The 13,124-nt window shown below is 34.7% G+C and overlaps 1 protein-coding gene and 1 long non-coding RNA gene across 2 annotated transcripts in view; one reads left to right on the top strand and one right to left on the bottom strand.

Moving 5' to 3' along the window:
* Positions 1 to 13,124, top strand: part of ARHGAP15 (Rho GTPase activating protein 15) — a 639,510-nt gene that overhangs the window by 295,941 nt on the left and 330,445 nt on the right. Inside the window, exons 7-8 of the mRNA XM_003822828.5 lie at positions 9,912 to 10,010; positions 11,203 to 11,332. Of these exons, the coding sequence (XP_003822876.1) occupies positions 9,912 to 10,010; positions 11,203 to 11,332 (229 nt within the window). The remainder of the gene's footprint in view (positions 1 to 9,911; positions 10,011 to 11,202; positions 11,333 to 13,124) is intronic.
* Positions 1 to 13,124, bottom strand: part of LOC117979348 (uncharacterized) — a 277,618-nt gene that overhangs the window by 131,004 nt on the left and 133,490 nt on the right. The window lies entirely within an intron of this gene.

The following is a 13,124-nucleotide window of genomic DNA, read 5'->3' as shown; positions in this document are numbered from 1 at the left end:
CAATTTATTTAAGCCTCTCATTCATGGAAAAAGAAGCATTACTACTCATTCATGAACATCTTAATTACATAGATAGCTAGTCTATCATTCCTAATGAATGATCATGCTCTTTCATGGAGAGCAAAATCTAGATTGTCAAGCTCTTGGTTAAACACAATTTCAAAATTATGAGACACCAAAAGTAAGTTTGTAGTATTACACTTACTTCTTGAATTATGCAGTTTGGATTCTATAAAAAAGAATTCACTGGTTAATTTCCAAATCTCCACCTAATATTTGTTCCTCTGCCCAAAGTATATAACTTGACAGCAGAGAAGGAAATAGATACCATTCTTTCTTGTGAGCCACACACTCTGCAAGGGTCATTCCCAGTTCTGTTATTTCCCAGGACAGAGTATCAGGAATCATGTGGGAATAGTTCATGTGTGTGTGTGCCTGGGCTAATCTGTGTTTACTAGTGTAGTACAGAGGTGCACTGTTTATGTCTGAGAAAATAGTTATAAATCACACTTCTGATCACAAATACTCATTTATCTTTAGACTTTATCACCACCTGAGTTATTTTTATGTAAATATTGCACCTCTTAAATATAATGATGATAATAGAGGTTGTGAATCCATAGATTTGCTCAAGTGTTCCCTTTTTCAATAACTGAAAATATTTAAATCCCAGAAGCTTTAGCATCCTAAGAGAAGTAGCAGACAGATGTGTCAATAGAGTGAGACCTACAGAAGTTGTGAGTAATGAGTAAGTCAGAGTCATGGGCTTCTGTAAGGGAACTGCGGTGCATTTCCTAGGTTGGTATGTTCTGGCTATGCTGCGAACCGTAGCCCAGAAATGACTGACTCAGAGAGAGTCCTCAGCTGCTTTGCTCCTTTCAGCTCTGTCATCACATAGAAAGGTCTCTTTGGCAAAGTGTCGGAAACAACACAGGTGGGCAAGCATCTGCAGATTTCCTCACTCAGTCAGAAGACCAGCTGGAGTCATCCAGCTTCTGGAAATCAGTAAAGAGACCAACTTTGGGTAGCGAGTCCCCAAGATCACAGAGAATCAATGTTGTGGTGGCATCACCATTCCTTATTTGTTGGCATCCTTGTCTGGAAACTGCCTCATTTGGCTATAATTTAACTTGAAGATTAAAGCACAGATTTTCATATGTATGTTCTGTTCTCTGAATGTAAAATTAGGAAATACACCTACATTCACTTCTAAGTGGCAGTATTGTAATTGAGCAGATTTTTGTTTTTCACTGAAACCTGGAGTTGAATTGTCTTGAGCCGGAAGGCATTCAAGTTGCTGTTTTTTACTTAGCTATATTTCTCTATAAGCATCTAATTGTTTCAAAAAGTGAGGTAAAGTATGTGAAAACCTGAATCTAATGCAAATAAGTCTGTACAGCACTAAAGCTAACAGGTGTTCTCATTAATGTAAGTAGACATGGAACAATTCTTGAATGTTTTATAAACACTCATAATCATGGCCAAATATGTTACAATAGCATAAAGATACATACTGTAACATCTTTTATTCTTGTTGTACACTCTCAGTATTTATTAATAGGAGACTAGTGGCAACAATACCTACTTCTGCTTAAGTCACTGTATCATAAAGTTAGCTAATACTTCTAAATAAAATTAACAACATAACTACTACCTCCTCCCACAGTTTGCTTATTTATTAATATTAAGAGTGTTCTCGTAAAATTGCTACAATGCTGATGGACAGCAATGAGCATCTTTGCATCACTGAGGTTCTCCAAAGACTTGACCCATTAACCTAAGTATTAGCTCTTTAAAATTTTGAACTTATGTTCCAGTTCCCATACTGTCAACTCCCAATTACCAAAGCCTATATTTAGGGTGAGATTCTTAGATGATCTAGTATAGATGATCCCTGTAAAATACTTGGGTGGCTTTGGAATATAATCAAGAACGTTCTATTTTAGGGATATGCATTGAAATATGACTCTTGTGCTTCCCAGCCCTTCCAAGTTTAATCCTATTGTCTGATGTCTAGGACTTGCTGACTGCTGGGAAAATATAGCCTTCAGACTGCCATTATCAATCTTCAAAATAGTTTGCCTACTCTACTCTTATGAGGTGTTTTCAGTAGACGTCAGTATTACATTACTTATATTACCTGAAAGAATGCAATTGTATTGCAGCCTTCAAAATTTTATGACAATAGAGAATGAGTTAAATATATTATGGCATATCAAACAATGCAATATAATGCATTCACCAAAATGAATAAAGTAGATAAGGTTTGTCTATTGATTATTTTCTTAGTGTTCCTTATGTGTCTGTTGTTCAGCCATGCATGTAGACAATTGTCATTAGCCTCAGGATTATTATAGCATAGTGGGGGGAACAGAAAGACCAACAAGGCATTGCAACATAAACCAGTGTGTGCTAAGATAAAGGAGAAGCAGGATGTTATGAGCGCACTTGGGGGACTACCTATTTCAAAGAAGCCTTTACTGAAAAGGTGACATCTCAAATGATTTGAATGATATGACAGAGGATGTCAAAGGGGTCTAGGCAGCAGGAACAACCTGCTCTAAAGTATGGGACAGCTGGGGAACCAAAAAAATCAGTATGGCTGGATTGTAGAAATGCAGAGGAAAATGTGGAGCAGTGGAAGTGCAGAGTGGGTCAGTGCCAGAGCACACAGGGGCTGGCATGCCAAATTAAAGAGTTTGCACTGCACTGCAACAGCTATGGGGAGCCTCAGAATGATATCAAGCAGAAGAATGGGATGATCATATCCAAGTTTCAGAGGGATCACTTTGGCTGCAATATATAGTATGGACTTGAAGGAAAAACATGGATGAGACAGTGAGGAAAGCAAAGGATATTATGACTGAATTCTCATGAGAGATGATGGTAGTATATATAGTAAAAGGCACAAAAATTTTCATAATAATATACATGATATTTTCATTAAACTGTAAACATACATAATGTTTCCTCGTGGGTCAAAAAGGTATGTAGAAAGAGACAAGAAGTCAGTATATCTTGAAGGAAGGGAGATTCTATGTTTGTTAATTTGAATTTATTAAAACTTTTAAAATTGAGCATTACCTACATAAGGACAGTAATAATAAAAATAATTCCAATTTGAAAACAATGGGGGCAGCAGATTCCCAAGTGTCATGTGACTGTGACTAAGTGAGTAATTGAACACAGTGAATATAGCTCAGGCAAGAAGGTGATCTGTGGTTGGCAGGGAGTGACTGGTGACAAATCCCAGGATGATTCATTTATCTACAGACAAGTACACCCCCCCAGTTTAAAAATTAAGAGCAATAAAAGTCTAAGTTGATATCTTTATACACCAACTGCTTTGATTAGTCTCTTTTTGAGTCGTTTTTCATATGAGCACCACAGGCAAAAGTTTTGGTGTGGCTGCTGCAAAACTGTGGAAACTGCTAAACTATCTACTAATTACTTGGATAGTATTCTTTCATGAATATTGAGAAGACTGTTTCTCAGTACTTAAAATATTTTAACACAATAAAAAGAATGAACATGAGGGTTTTTTTTTTTTTTGCTTGTTTGAAATAAATTTTGGGTTTAGATATTTGTTAAACAGAAAGGTAGAGTGGGCAAGTAATATGGGGTGTGAATGTTCACTACAGGGACAATTTTATTATGCAGAACAAATCTCTGTTGTACGAATGCATGGACAAAATTATTTGGGTGTCAAAGTACAGCTCAATTTCACTTAAAAAGCATTGTTTCTTGAAAGGTTGGCCTTAAACCTTAGATTTTGGAATGTACTGGAGGTCTGTCATGTACATAACCCGACATTGTTTACTTTCCATTAAATAAGAAATTGCTTACATGGGCAGGTTATTTTGATATGATGACACCACTGAGGGTTCCAATAAATGTACATGCAAATCAATCAACCCCAAACACATTGAAAACATATCCAATAAGCATCTGGAAACTAATGAACGCACATTTGTTAACATAGGGGGAGTTGTGGAAATGCTGAGATCCATTGGTGGCCTGGCTTATTTAGTAGCATATGGATTTAGGAACATTTCACGGAGTCAGAAGAAACAGAGTAATTATAACATAAGGTTCAACATCTTTAGATATGTAGAACATTTTCCGTTGCTTAAAACAAATATTCCCTAAGAAAGTATAAAACATTTTTCTGACTTGCAAAGTTTTTGCAGTCTATCATTTAAATTACTTAAATAAAGGGAGCTTTACTGCTCCCCAAAGCTGAGAATATAACACCCTCCATGCATATTAGCTTGATCTTCTTGACAGACTAGAAAAGTGTTTGTGTGTGCCAATTAAAACAAAAATGGATCCCTAGTGGCTTGTTCCTCATACAACTTTTGAAGACTGCTATCATTGTTTGCTAGGGTAACCCTGGATAAGGCTGCTATCCAAAGTAAACAAACTTTTCAAAACTTTCATGACAGATGGGGATTACAAATGCATTTTAATAAGAGAGTTGCCAAAGTAACTTTTTTTTTTTTGTAATCAGCATATATTTACTTAACATCTAGCAACATTGGGAACACAAGGCAGATACTTTCTCACAAAACGCTTTAACAAGTAACATTTTGGGAAAGGCAAATTGAAGACCTTTTACATCTAACTGATATTTTACCCTTAGTTTTATTTTAACTTTGCTCAACATGTTAAGAGAAATGTTAGGAATTACTCAAACCAGACTGTAATTTGAGACAGACATTCAGCCTGATAGTGTAATTTCTTTGGTGGTCATAAACACCTTTGAGACCACGTAATTTAGCTATTAGTATAACCATGACAACCTTCATTTGATCAGCTATATGTGGAGTGATGCAAGATGAAAAAAATGTGAATTTGTGTGGGTTTTGTAAGCATTATTACTTCGATTTTAGGTCTTGATATCTCCCTATCATGTGTATATTTTCTGCTGGGAGTACTGAATACAGATATGGACAAAATTACTATCACAAAAATAACTCATATTCACTTCAAATAAAGTTAGTGTATGTTGATATAACTTTTTATTTTTACTTAATTTAACTCAAATATAAAAATTATATCATGAAGTCCAAAGTCTCTGTAAACATAATAGCAATTAAATTCCATTCCTCTTATTTATGTCTCTCTAGAACCACTGTAGCCATATTATTTAACATGTTTTAGGGCTCTTTGGATATTTGGCATATTTTATTATGCATTTCCTGCATACAATTTCAGTTTCACTAAAATGGAATAATGCCTCCTTAGGTTCTAATCAAAATGTGAAAGGTATTTGTTCAAGTGTAGGATTGCTTTAGTCCTTTCTAGGATTTGAAGGAGTTGTAGATAACCCAATTCAGTCTTAGATATATTTTTTCATAGCAAGAGAGTGCTTGTTTTTGGAAAGAAAAATCAGAGTTAGGATTTTGCATGATCTTTTAAAATCGGGCTATCTTTAGCCTAACTGCAAGGAAAGAAGCAACTTTGTCTAAAGTTGCTATTCCAAATTTCATAACTGAAACCAAATTATCACGGCCCTTTTCCTGTTCAAACACACAGTCCTTGACTGTATACAACTGTTTGCTGAGAACTAGTGAACTAGAAATCAAGATCTTTGTAATCTCTTAATTCTATCATTTAAAATGATGCCAATTTGATAGAATGGCATTCTCATTTTCCTCATTTGCTTCATTTTCTTCATTTGCAAAATTACTTTATGATAGTGGAGGAAAGCTGCATTTGGAGAATGTTTATTATGTGCTTTGAGATCATTAAAGCTGATATCACTTTGCATACCAAGTGGTGGTATTCATATCCTTAATATACTGAAGTTCTGATACAATCAACGTTTAAAGAATAACATATCATGACCACCAGTTTATGCATACTTTCATGATGTAAATGTGCCTGCAGTAACTACTCCTTCCTCTGAAATCTTGACATGAGCATTGTGTGTGCTGCTCACATTGGGACTCAGTATGAGCCATTTTCTATTGTTATTTATCTGTATATGCATATGTCCTATTTATCCAAACAGATCGTGAGTTCTTGAGGGTGGGGGCTGTGTATCCCTAGCTTCTAGCAGTGTGCCTTGTACTTAATGGATGCTTAATCAGTCATTGTTAATGATTAGTAGGATGTTCTGTCATGAACGCATCCTCTCTATTCTTCTGTACATGAAATTATTTGTGGGATTTATTCTGCAATCAGAAGGGTGAGGCTCTCAAACAGGGTAGCACCATGTCACTCATTATCTCTTACATTTTTGGTAATCTCCCCATGTGCATCTGAAGTCAGTTGGAAGCTGGTAATATTTTACCATCAAATATGTTTTGCTGATGAGGTGTATCTATCTATAACATTGATCATTATTTCTGTTTGGTTATTATTTATAAAAGATTGGCAATAATGAAATTAAAATACCTACAATGTTTACTTTGTGTAGCTATGCATGATTTTGATTCTTTATTTTTCCCAAATTCTACACAATAAAGTATTATTCTTAGAAAAAAGAAGTTCTAAAAAAGGTTTTGTTTATATTCTAGTAAACAAAAGTATGGAAATTTATAATGGTATAAATGCCATTCTACACATTAATTTCTCATTTAAATTAAAAAATCTAATAGCATAAAATCTTACTGCCAGAATGAATATTGATGAGAGTGTTACTTAATTGACAATATTTAAAAGGACAGTACTTAAATCGACATAAACACTACTTCTTAAAACTCTTTTAAGATGTTTTAAATTCGCATAATAAAACTCCATTTAATTAAAATCTAAAACACAAATTTCTTCGCTCTTCATCAGTGAAGTCTGGACTTGCATCTACCTGCCTCCATATTCAGAGGAACTGTACCAAGGACACAGACTATTCTAAGCCCACGTGAAAACTATTGTTGAATTAATTCCCAAAAGCCTTAAGGAATGTGCCCACTCTGCATGTTGCTCAGTGGACATGCTTCTGTAATTTCCTGGGCATAAATTTCTTACCAGCAAGAATTCAGATGGACCCTTACTTAGTATGAAAAAGTTCAAGACAAATTTCCCCAGATGGATACTTAAAGATATTTATTATTGACACTGCACACTTCATTAAGGTTACTTTGGTGCCCTGATATATTCCTTCAAAATACGACCTGGTGTGGTGATGAGGGATTTCAAGGAACATTTGCCTAAATTAGGTTTCTAAGCAAGATGGAGACCAGTAGCTCTTATCTAAACCTGTTATGTTTTCTATAAGTTCTTCCTTCATCCCCTTACCCCAGCATCTGTCACGGAGGCAAAACATATAGAAAGAGTACATTAGCACGGCTTAATATCAAAACCTTTATGTCTGTTATACATCATTTTAGATTGTCATCATAAGTTGTTCAATCAAAAGATTTAGTCAGAGCTAACATTCTTTACTGATGTCTTTTTTCCCCAAGAGTGTTGGAAATTCGATTGTTCAAAGTGCAAATATGATTCAGCAAACCATTTATCAGAAATCCTAAAGAGGTAAAATAAAAAAGTGCGTTGAGGAACCTGAATTAAATGGGCTTTACCAGTCAAAGATTTTGAAACTACTTTCCTGTGAGTGACTGGAATAGAGCAGAACAAAGTCAATTACTGACTGTAATTAAGAAGTGGATGCATTTAAACTGTAGAGAGCAGTAGCAGACTTCTCCAGACTGCCTGGTAACTCGAAAGATTAGTGGGAAGACAGAGGAAAGGATGTGAACTGCATCTCTCTGATAGTATGTTTTGAATGAATTGCATTCATATAGCTCTCTGATCTAGCTTCTCAAAATGAATTCGTAAATCACTGATTATGTATGATTAATGCAGTAATATATTTGGACAAAGGAACTTTTAAAATACATTTTGCTTTTGGTTGTGTTAGCAATATAAGATCCCCTTTGCATTGCATAGCATGCACCAAAAATGCAAATGCACTGCTAAAGTACTTATATTTTATCACTGTTTGAATTTACTAGACTGCAAGCTGAACTATGTTGGCTCTTTTGTAAACCCTCATAATATAGCAAATCTAATTATGTTTGTTTCTCGTACTTCTTAAATGTTGTTTCTTTTTATAATTTTAATAATGGTTTATTTATACTGGCAGAGAAACATTATATTGTACGTTGTGCTTTGGCTAATTCATTTGTCTTTGTGTATGTTAACAAATTATGATGTTAGAAATACATTCATAATCAAAATATTTCACTACAGATTAGGATGAAGGTAGAGGTCTAGGACATTACTAGTTTTCTTGTGTTAGAAATGACCTTATATTTTTAGATTACTATTTCTTAGGCAACACTCTATAAAGTAAATATTTGGAACTTTATCTGAGTAGAGAACATTGCAATGGTGTTCAGATAATTAGGCAAACATCACCTGAGCTGTCTTTTACTGGATACATAAAACAGGAGGCTGTTATGAGCCATCCTAAATCTTATATGCAGTTTCATTTTAAAAAGAGAGAGAAAGAATGATTGGCCTCAGTAATCTGTCAAATTCTAGTGTGGGCAATTAAATCTTTTTATTTTTCAATCTTTCACTTCTTATAATTGTATACACTTTAGACAGTTCTTCTCACAGTTATAGAGACAACATTTGATATTGGAACCCATCTCAATCAAGAATGGTTACTTTGCAGTACTGATTAATATTGAATTTCTATAGAGTTTTTCTAAAAACAAATGACAAATGAATATATATGCACATATGTAACAGATTTCTTTCAAAACCCCAAAATCATTGTCATTAAATGTTGCCATGAGAATCCTTGAAACCTTCAGAATGAGCCATTTGGGGTAGTAATTGTCACTTTAATGATAGAATTATAGAGATGGCCTGAAGCGTGATTTGTGATTTTCTGAACCTGTGCCACATTTCAGCGTTCACCTCCTGTTTAGAGCAAGGAAGGCTGAGAAGAGGTGACTGGCTCCTGATTGAGTATTTTGAAATGTCAGTCCTCTAAACCCCTGAACTCTGTGTGACAGTAGTTGGGAAATGTTCATCTTCCAGTTGCAAGGAAAAGTCAATAATACAAAGGGAAAATCTCCACAGTTCAGATTGATGGCCAAATACAAAAAGCATGTCCACACCCACTCTAATCAATTTTTTCTCTAAGTAGCCCGTTATGTGTGAAACTAAGAGTATTGCTCTGTTTCTATAGGGTCGTATCCTTTTCTCACAAGTCTGGGGAGAAAAAGATTCACTGTAATGAAAAATGGACAGTTACACGCTAAACATTGCCAACTACTTAGCAGTCTGAGAGTCAGGAACCTGAATGTTCATTTGATAAATACTCTCCCAGAGAGGTTCAAATATGTAAATGAACTTTTATTTTAATATACTCCTTTTGTGGGGAAATTGGTTTTTTTATTACTTTCCTATAGATCTCTGATAAGAAAGTAGAAATAGTCAAATGTTATTCATTTCAATGACCTTTTGGAAGTCTGCAATTAGTGTTTTTGGTAAATAAACTGTTTTAGAGCTCTCCATAAAAGGAAATCAAATATAGAGATACTATTAGATTTGAAAAAGACAGACAGGAAAGAGGCAAACGTGCAGAATGAATTCTGACACACCCGGGTGCATTTTTCTGCGAGTTCTGACTTAAGTGTGTACTGTCTGCAGTTCTCTGAACTTCCTGGCTTGTTTCTCCTTAAGTTGGAGTAATTCAGCTCTAGCCCTACTCTGACTTAATCGTTCTATTATTAAAACAATAATGTATTTGTTATGACATGAAAAACAGTTTATAGAGAGCGGTTCAAAATGCTCCCAGTTCCCAGAAAGACAATTACTGGAATACAAGAAAATATTTCAGTTTATTAAACTGTGTTTTTTAAAAAAGGATTTTTACATGTAAGAGATCTATCTTACATAGTTTCTTTACCTGTCTATTTCTTTTTCTTTTTTTTTTTTTTTTTTTGCAGATCACAACAGTATCAGGAAATGAGTTCCTTCTACAGTCAGATATTGACTTCATCATATTGGATTGGTTCCACGCTATCAAAAATGCAATTGACAGATTGGTATGTATTTGTTTTGGCTGTTACCTTTATTAATTAAAATGTAGTCATTTAAATCTTATTGCTCAGGCATATAACACACACACTCATTTAAATAGATCCTATGGACTGAGAGGGATTAAGTTCTTTTAGTTTAAATAGAATCTACTAAAAACCTTTTCAGCAGACAGGATTTGTAGAACTGTCATTTAATTTCTCTCTTTCAAAAATATAGTGCATTCTTTCTTTTCTTCTGAAATAACAGACATTCATTTACTGGAGGCTGTAAAAAGCACACAAGCACTTAATAACTACTGATTTTTTTTCATTTTCAGTTTATGCAGTCCATACTACATATTTCTGAAAATAAATAACATATTTAAGACTCACTGTTATAATACCAATAAATAAATAATAACCCTTTGTACTGATTTTTATTATTCTTCCAGCTAAGCTAGATGGTTCTTCTTATGAAAATTACATATCTAGAACTTCATGAAATTATCCTAAAACATACATTCAGAGTATCTTTTCTAAGAATGAACTTATTTAAAACCACTCATTCCATGCTGAGTCTCTAGAACAAACATTTAATTTTATGACACTAATATGTGCAAAATTTTGAGGAAGAAATATTCTTAATGTGGAATACAACACAATAGTAAAAGATTTTCTGTGTGATTTTCTTGATATTTAATTGCAAGCTTTCATTATATCATTTTGGGATTAACACTTTAAAAAGTAAAATAACAAATTTACTTTTTCCTGTTATTAGTATATTCCCCTTAAAGGGGTGTGTGTGTGCACATACATACATACACACAGTTTGTTGCCATTGAGGATGGACTCTGGAACCAGACTGCTAGAGTTTGAATTCTAGTTCTATCATTTGTTACCTGTGTGGCCTTAGGCAAATTACTTGCCTATTTTGGCCTCATTTTCTTAATGAGGAAAATAAGGATAATAATAATACCACCTACTCTATAGAATTGTTGTAATGATTAATTGAACTAATGCATGAATAGTGCTTAGCATTTAGTAAGTACCATCATATACATATATAAACTATTATTATTGAGCTTAGCATAGAGGACCTATCCTCAAATAATTACCTTACTTCAAATTTCCCCGTAAACAGCAAAATAGAACACAAAACTCTATGGTGAATCCTTTCTTTCTAGTAAAATTATTCAGTCTAATTATTTGCTGTTTCCAGCCAAAGGATTCAAGTTGTCCATCAAGAAACCTGGAATTATTCAAAATCCAAAGATCCTCTAGCACTGAATTGCTAAGTCACTACGACAGTGATATAAAAGAACAGAAACCAGAGCACAGAAAATCTTTAAGTGAGTATTTTCTTTGACTTGCTCATTTTAAGTTTGTCTAAATGCAGTGCTTATGAAATATAAATGCATTGAAATGAGATTTAAGCCAAGCTCATCATACTCATGGAAGATTCGTAGCCATTTCCTGGCCAGGGATTTGTGCACTGGAGGGCAGTCTGGGCACTTTGCTCACATCATTGTTGGTAATGCCTTTTGAGAAAATAATTGTTCCAAGGTCATGGTCTCTGCTTACAGCAAACCTCTGAATCTCTGAGTAATAGCCATGGTGTTCAGATTGGTGATTGATTTTGAGAGTGGGAAATGTCAAGCATCTCCAACCCTGGTATCCTGGCTATTTTATTTGCATACATTAAAGGGTATGAGTGACCACCAGCGTGGTCTAACTTAAGTCAACAGGCTCTGCCACTTTCCACACCTTCAGACCGCCAGAAACACTTAGAAACATGCTTTCCAGAGAGGCTGATAGAAAATATGGGATGTGAATTAGATGTTCTCCAAGGTCGCACCAGTTCTAATATTCTAAGAATTAAATTTAGAGTAAAAAGAATGGTCTCACTACTTACATAGTGATCTTGAGTATCTTTCTTAACCATTCCCCAGACTGCTTCTTCCTCAATGAAAGGGGTTATTAAAATATGCAACACACATGTCACTGAGTTAGTTTGAGTCTCAACCTCCTGAAAGAAAAGGTAGACATCTGGCTGGGCGAGGTAGCTCACGCCTGTAATCCCAGCACTTTGGGAGGCTGAGGTGGGTGGATCACGAGGTCAGGAGCTCGAGATCATCCTGGTCAACATGGCCAAACTCCATCTCTACTAAAACTACAAAAATAAGCTGGGCATGGTGGCACGTGCCTGTAATCCCAGCTACTCAGGAGGTTGAGGCAGGAGAATTGCTTGAACCAGGGAGTCAGAGGTTGCAGTGAGCTGAAATCATACCACAGCATTCCAGCCTGGTTGGCAACAAAGCAAGACTCTGTCTCAGAAAAGGTAGACATCTTTGGAACCAGAGAAAACCTATTTCCCAAAGTCTTAAAAATTATAGTATTTTGGGGGAGTCTTCTACCTGGCTGACCCCAATCTTGCAAATCATCATTTTTTTCCTGCTATTTCCCTCTGACAAAATATCAGTATACTGACATCCTAAACTTTAGAATTTAAAGAGAACTCAGTAAGTTGAGAAGAGCTGCTAATGGAATATATGTGTACATATATACATATATACATACACATACACACGTATGTATGCTAGATGATTATTTGTACGTGTACATATATGTGTGCATTAAGAAATATATGTATATACACATACATGCACACAAACACTCATACACATATGATAAGGAAGAGAGAAGCTATTTATATGTGATAACATGTTTGCCGAAGTTGAATTACTGAAGTCTACAAATCTAGAAATTGCATGAGAATTTAAGAGTAGAAGCACCCTTTTGAAATTAAGTCTTTATGCAAAATCCCATGCCATAATTTTCAAAAACTGCTAGACACATTTACTTAGCCAGTTGTGCTAAGTTGGAGTTTAAGATTATCAGTGTTAATGTCTAGAAAATGCATGGTGTATTTGTGGAGAGTTAATGCCATTTCAAAAGACTTTTCCATAATGGTACAGTTTAGAGTTATTTCATTTAAAGAATGTTTTCTTTTCATTCCTGATCATTGTCTTCTTTTACTTCATATGGTTTGAGACATAAGGTAAGATTTCAGAATTGGGATTCAGTTGGGAGTATATATTTAGTGTTAATCATATAGACATTTTGTAGTACATATAAAAGAAT

Source organism: Pan paniscus, chromosome 13 (assembly GCF_029289425.2).
Source record: "Pan paniscus chromosome 13, NHGRI_mPanPan1-v2.0_pri, whole genome shotgun sequence".
Taxonomy (NCBI): domain Eukaryota; kingdom Metazoa; phylum Chordata; class Mammalia; order Primates; family Hominidae; genus Pan; species Pan paniscus.
Note: the sequence above shows the minus strand (reverse complement) of the source record. Positions and strands in the feature narration are given on the sequence as shown.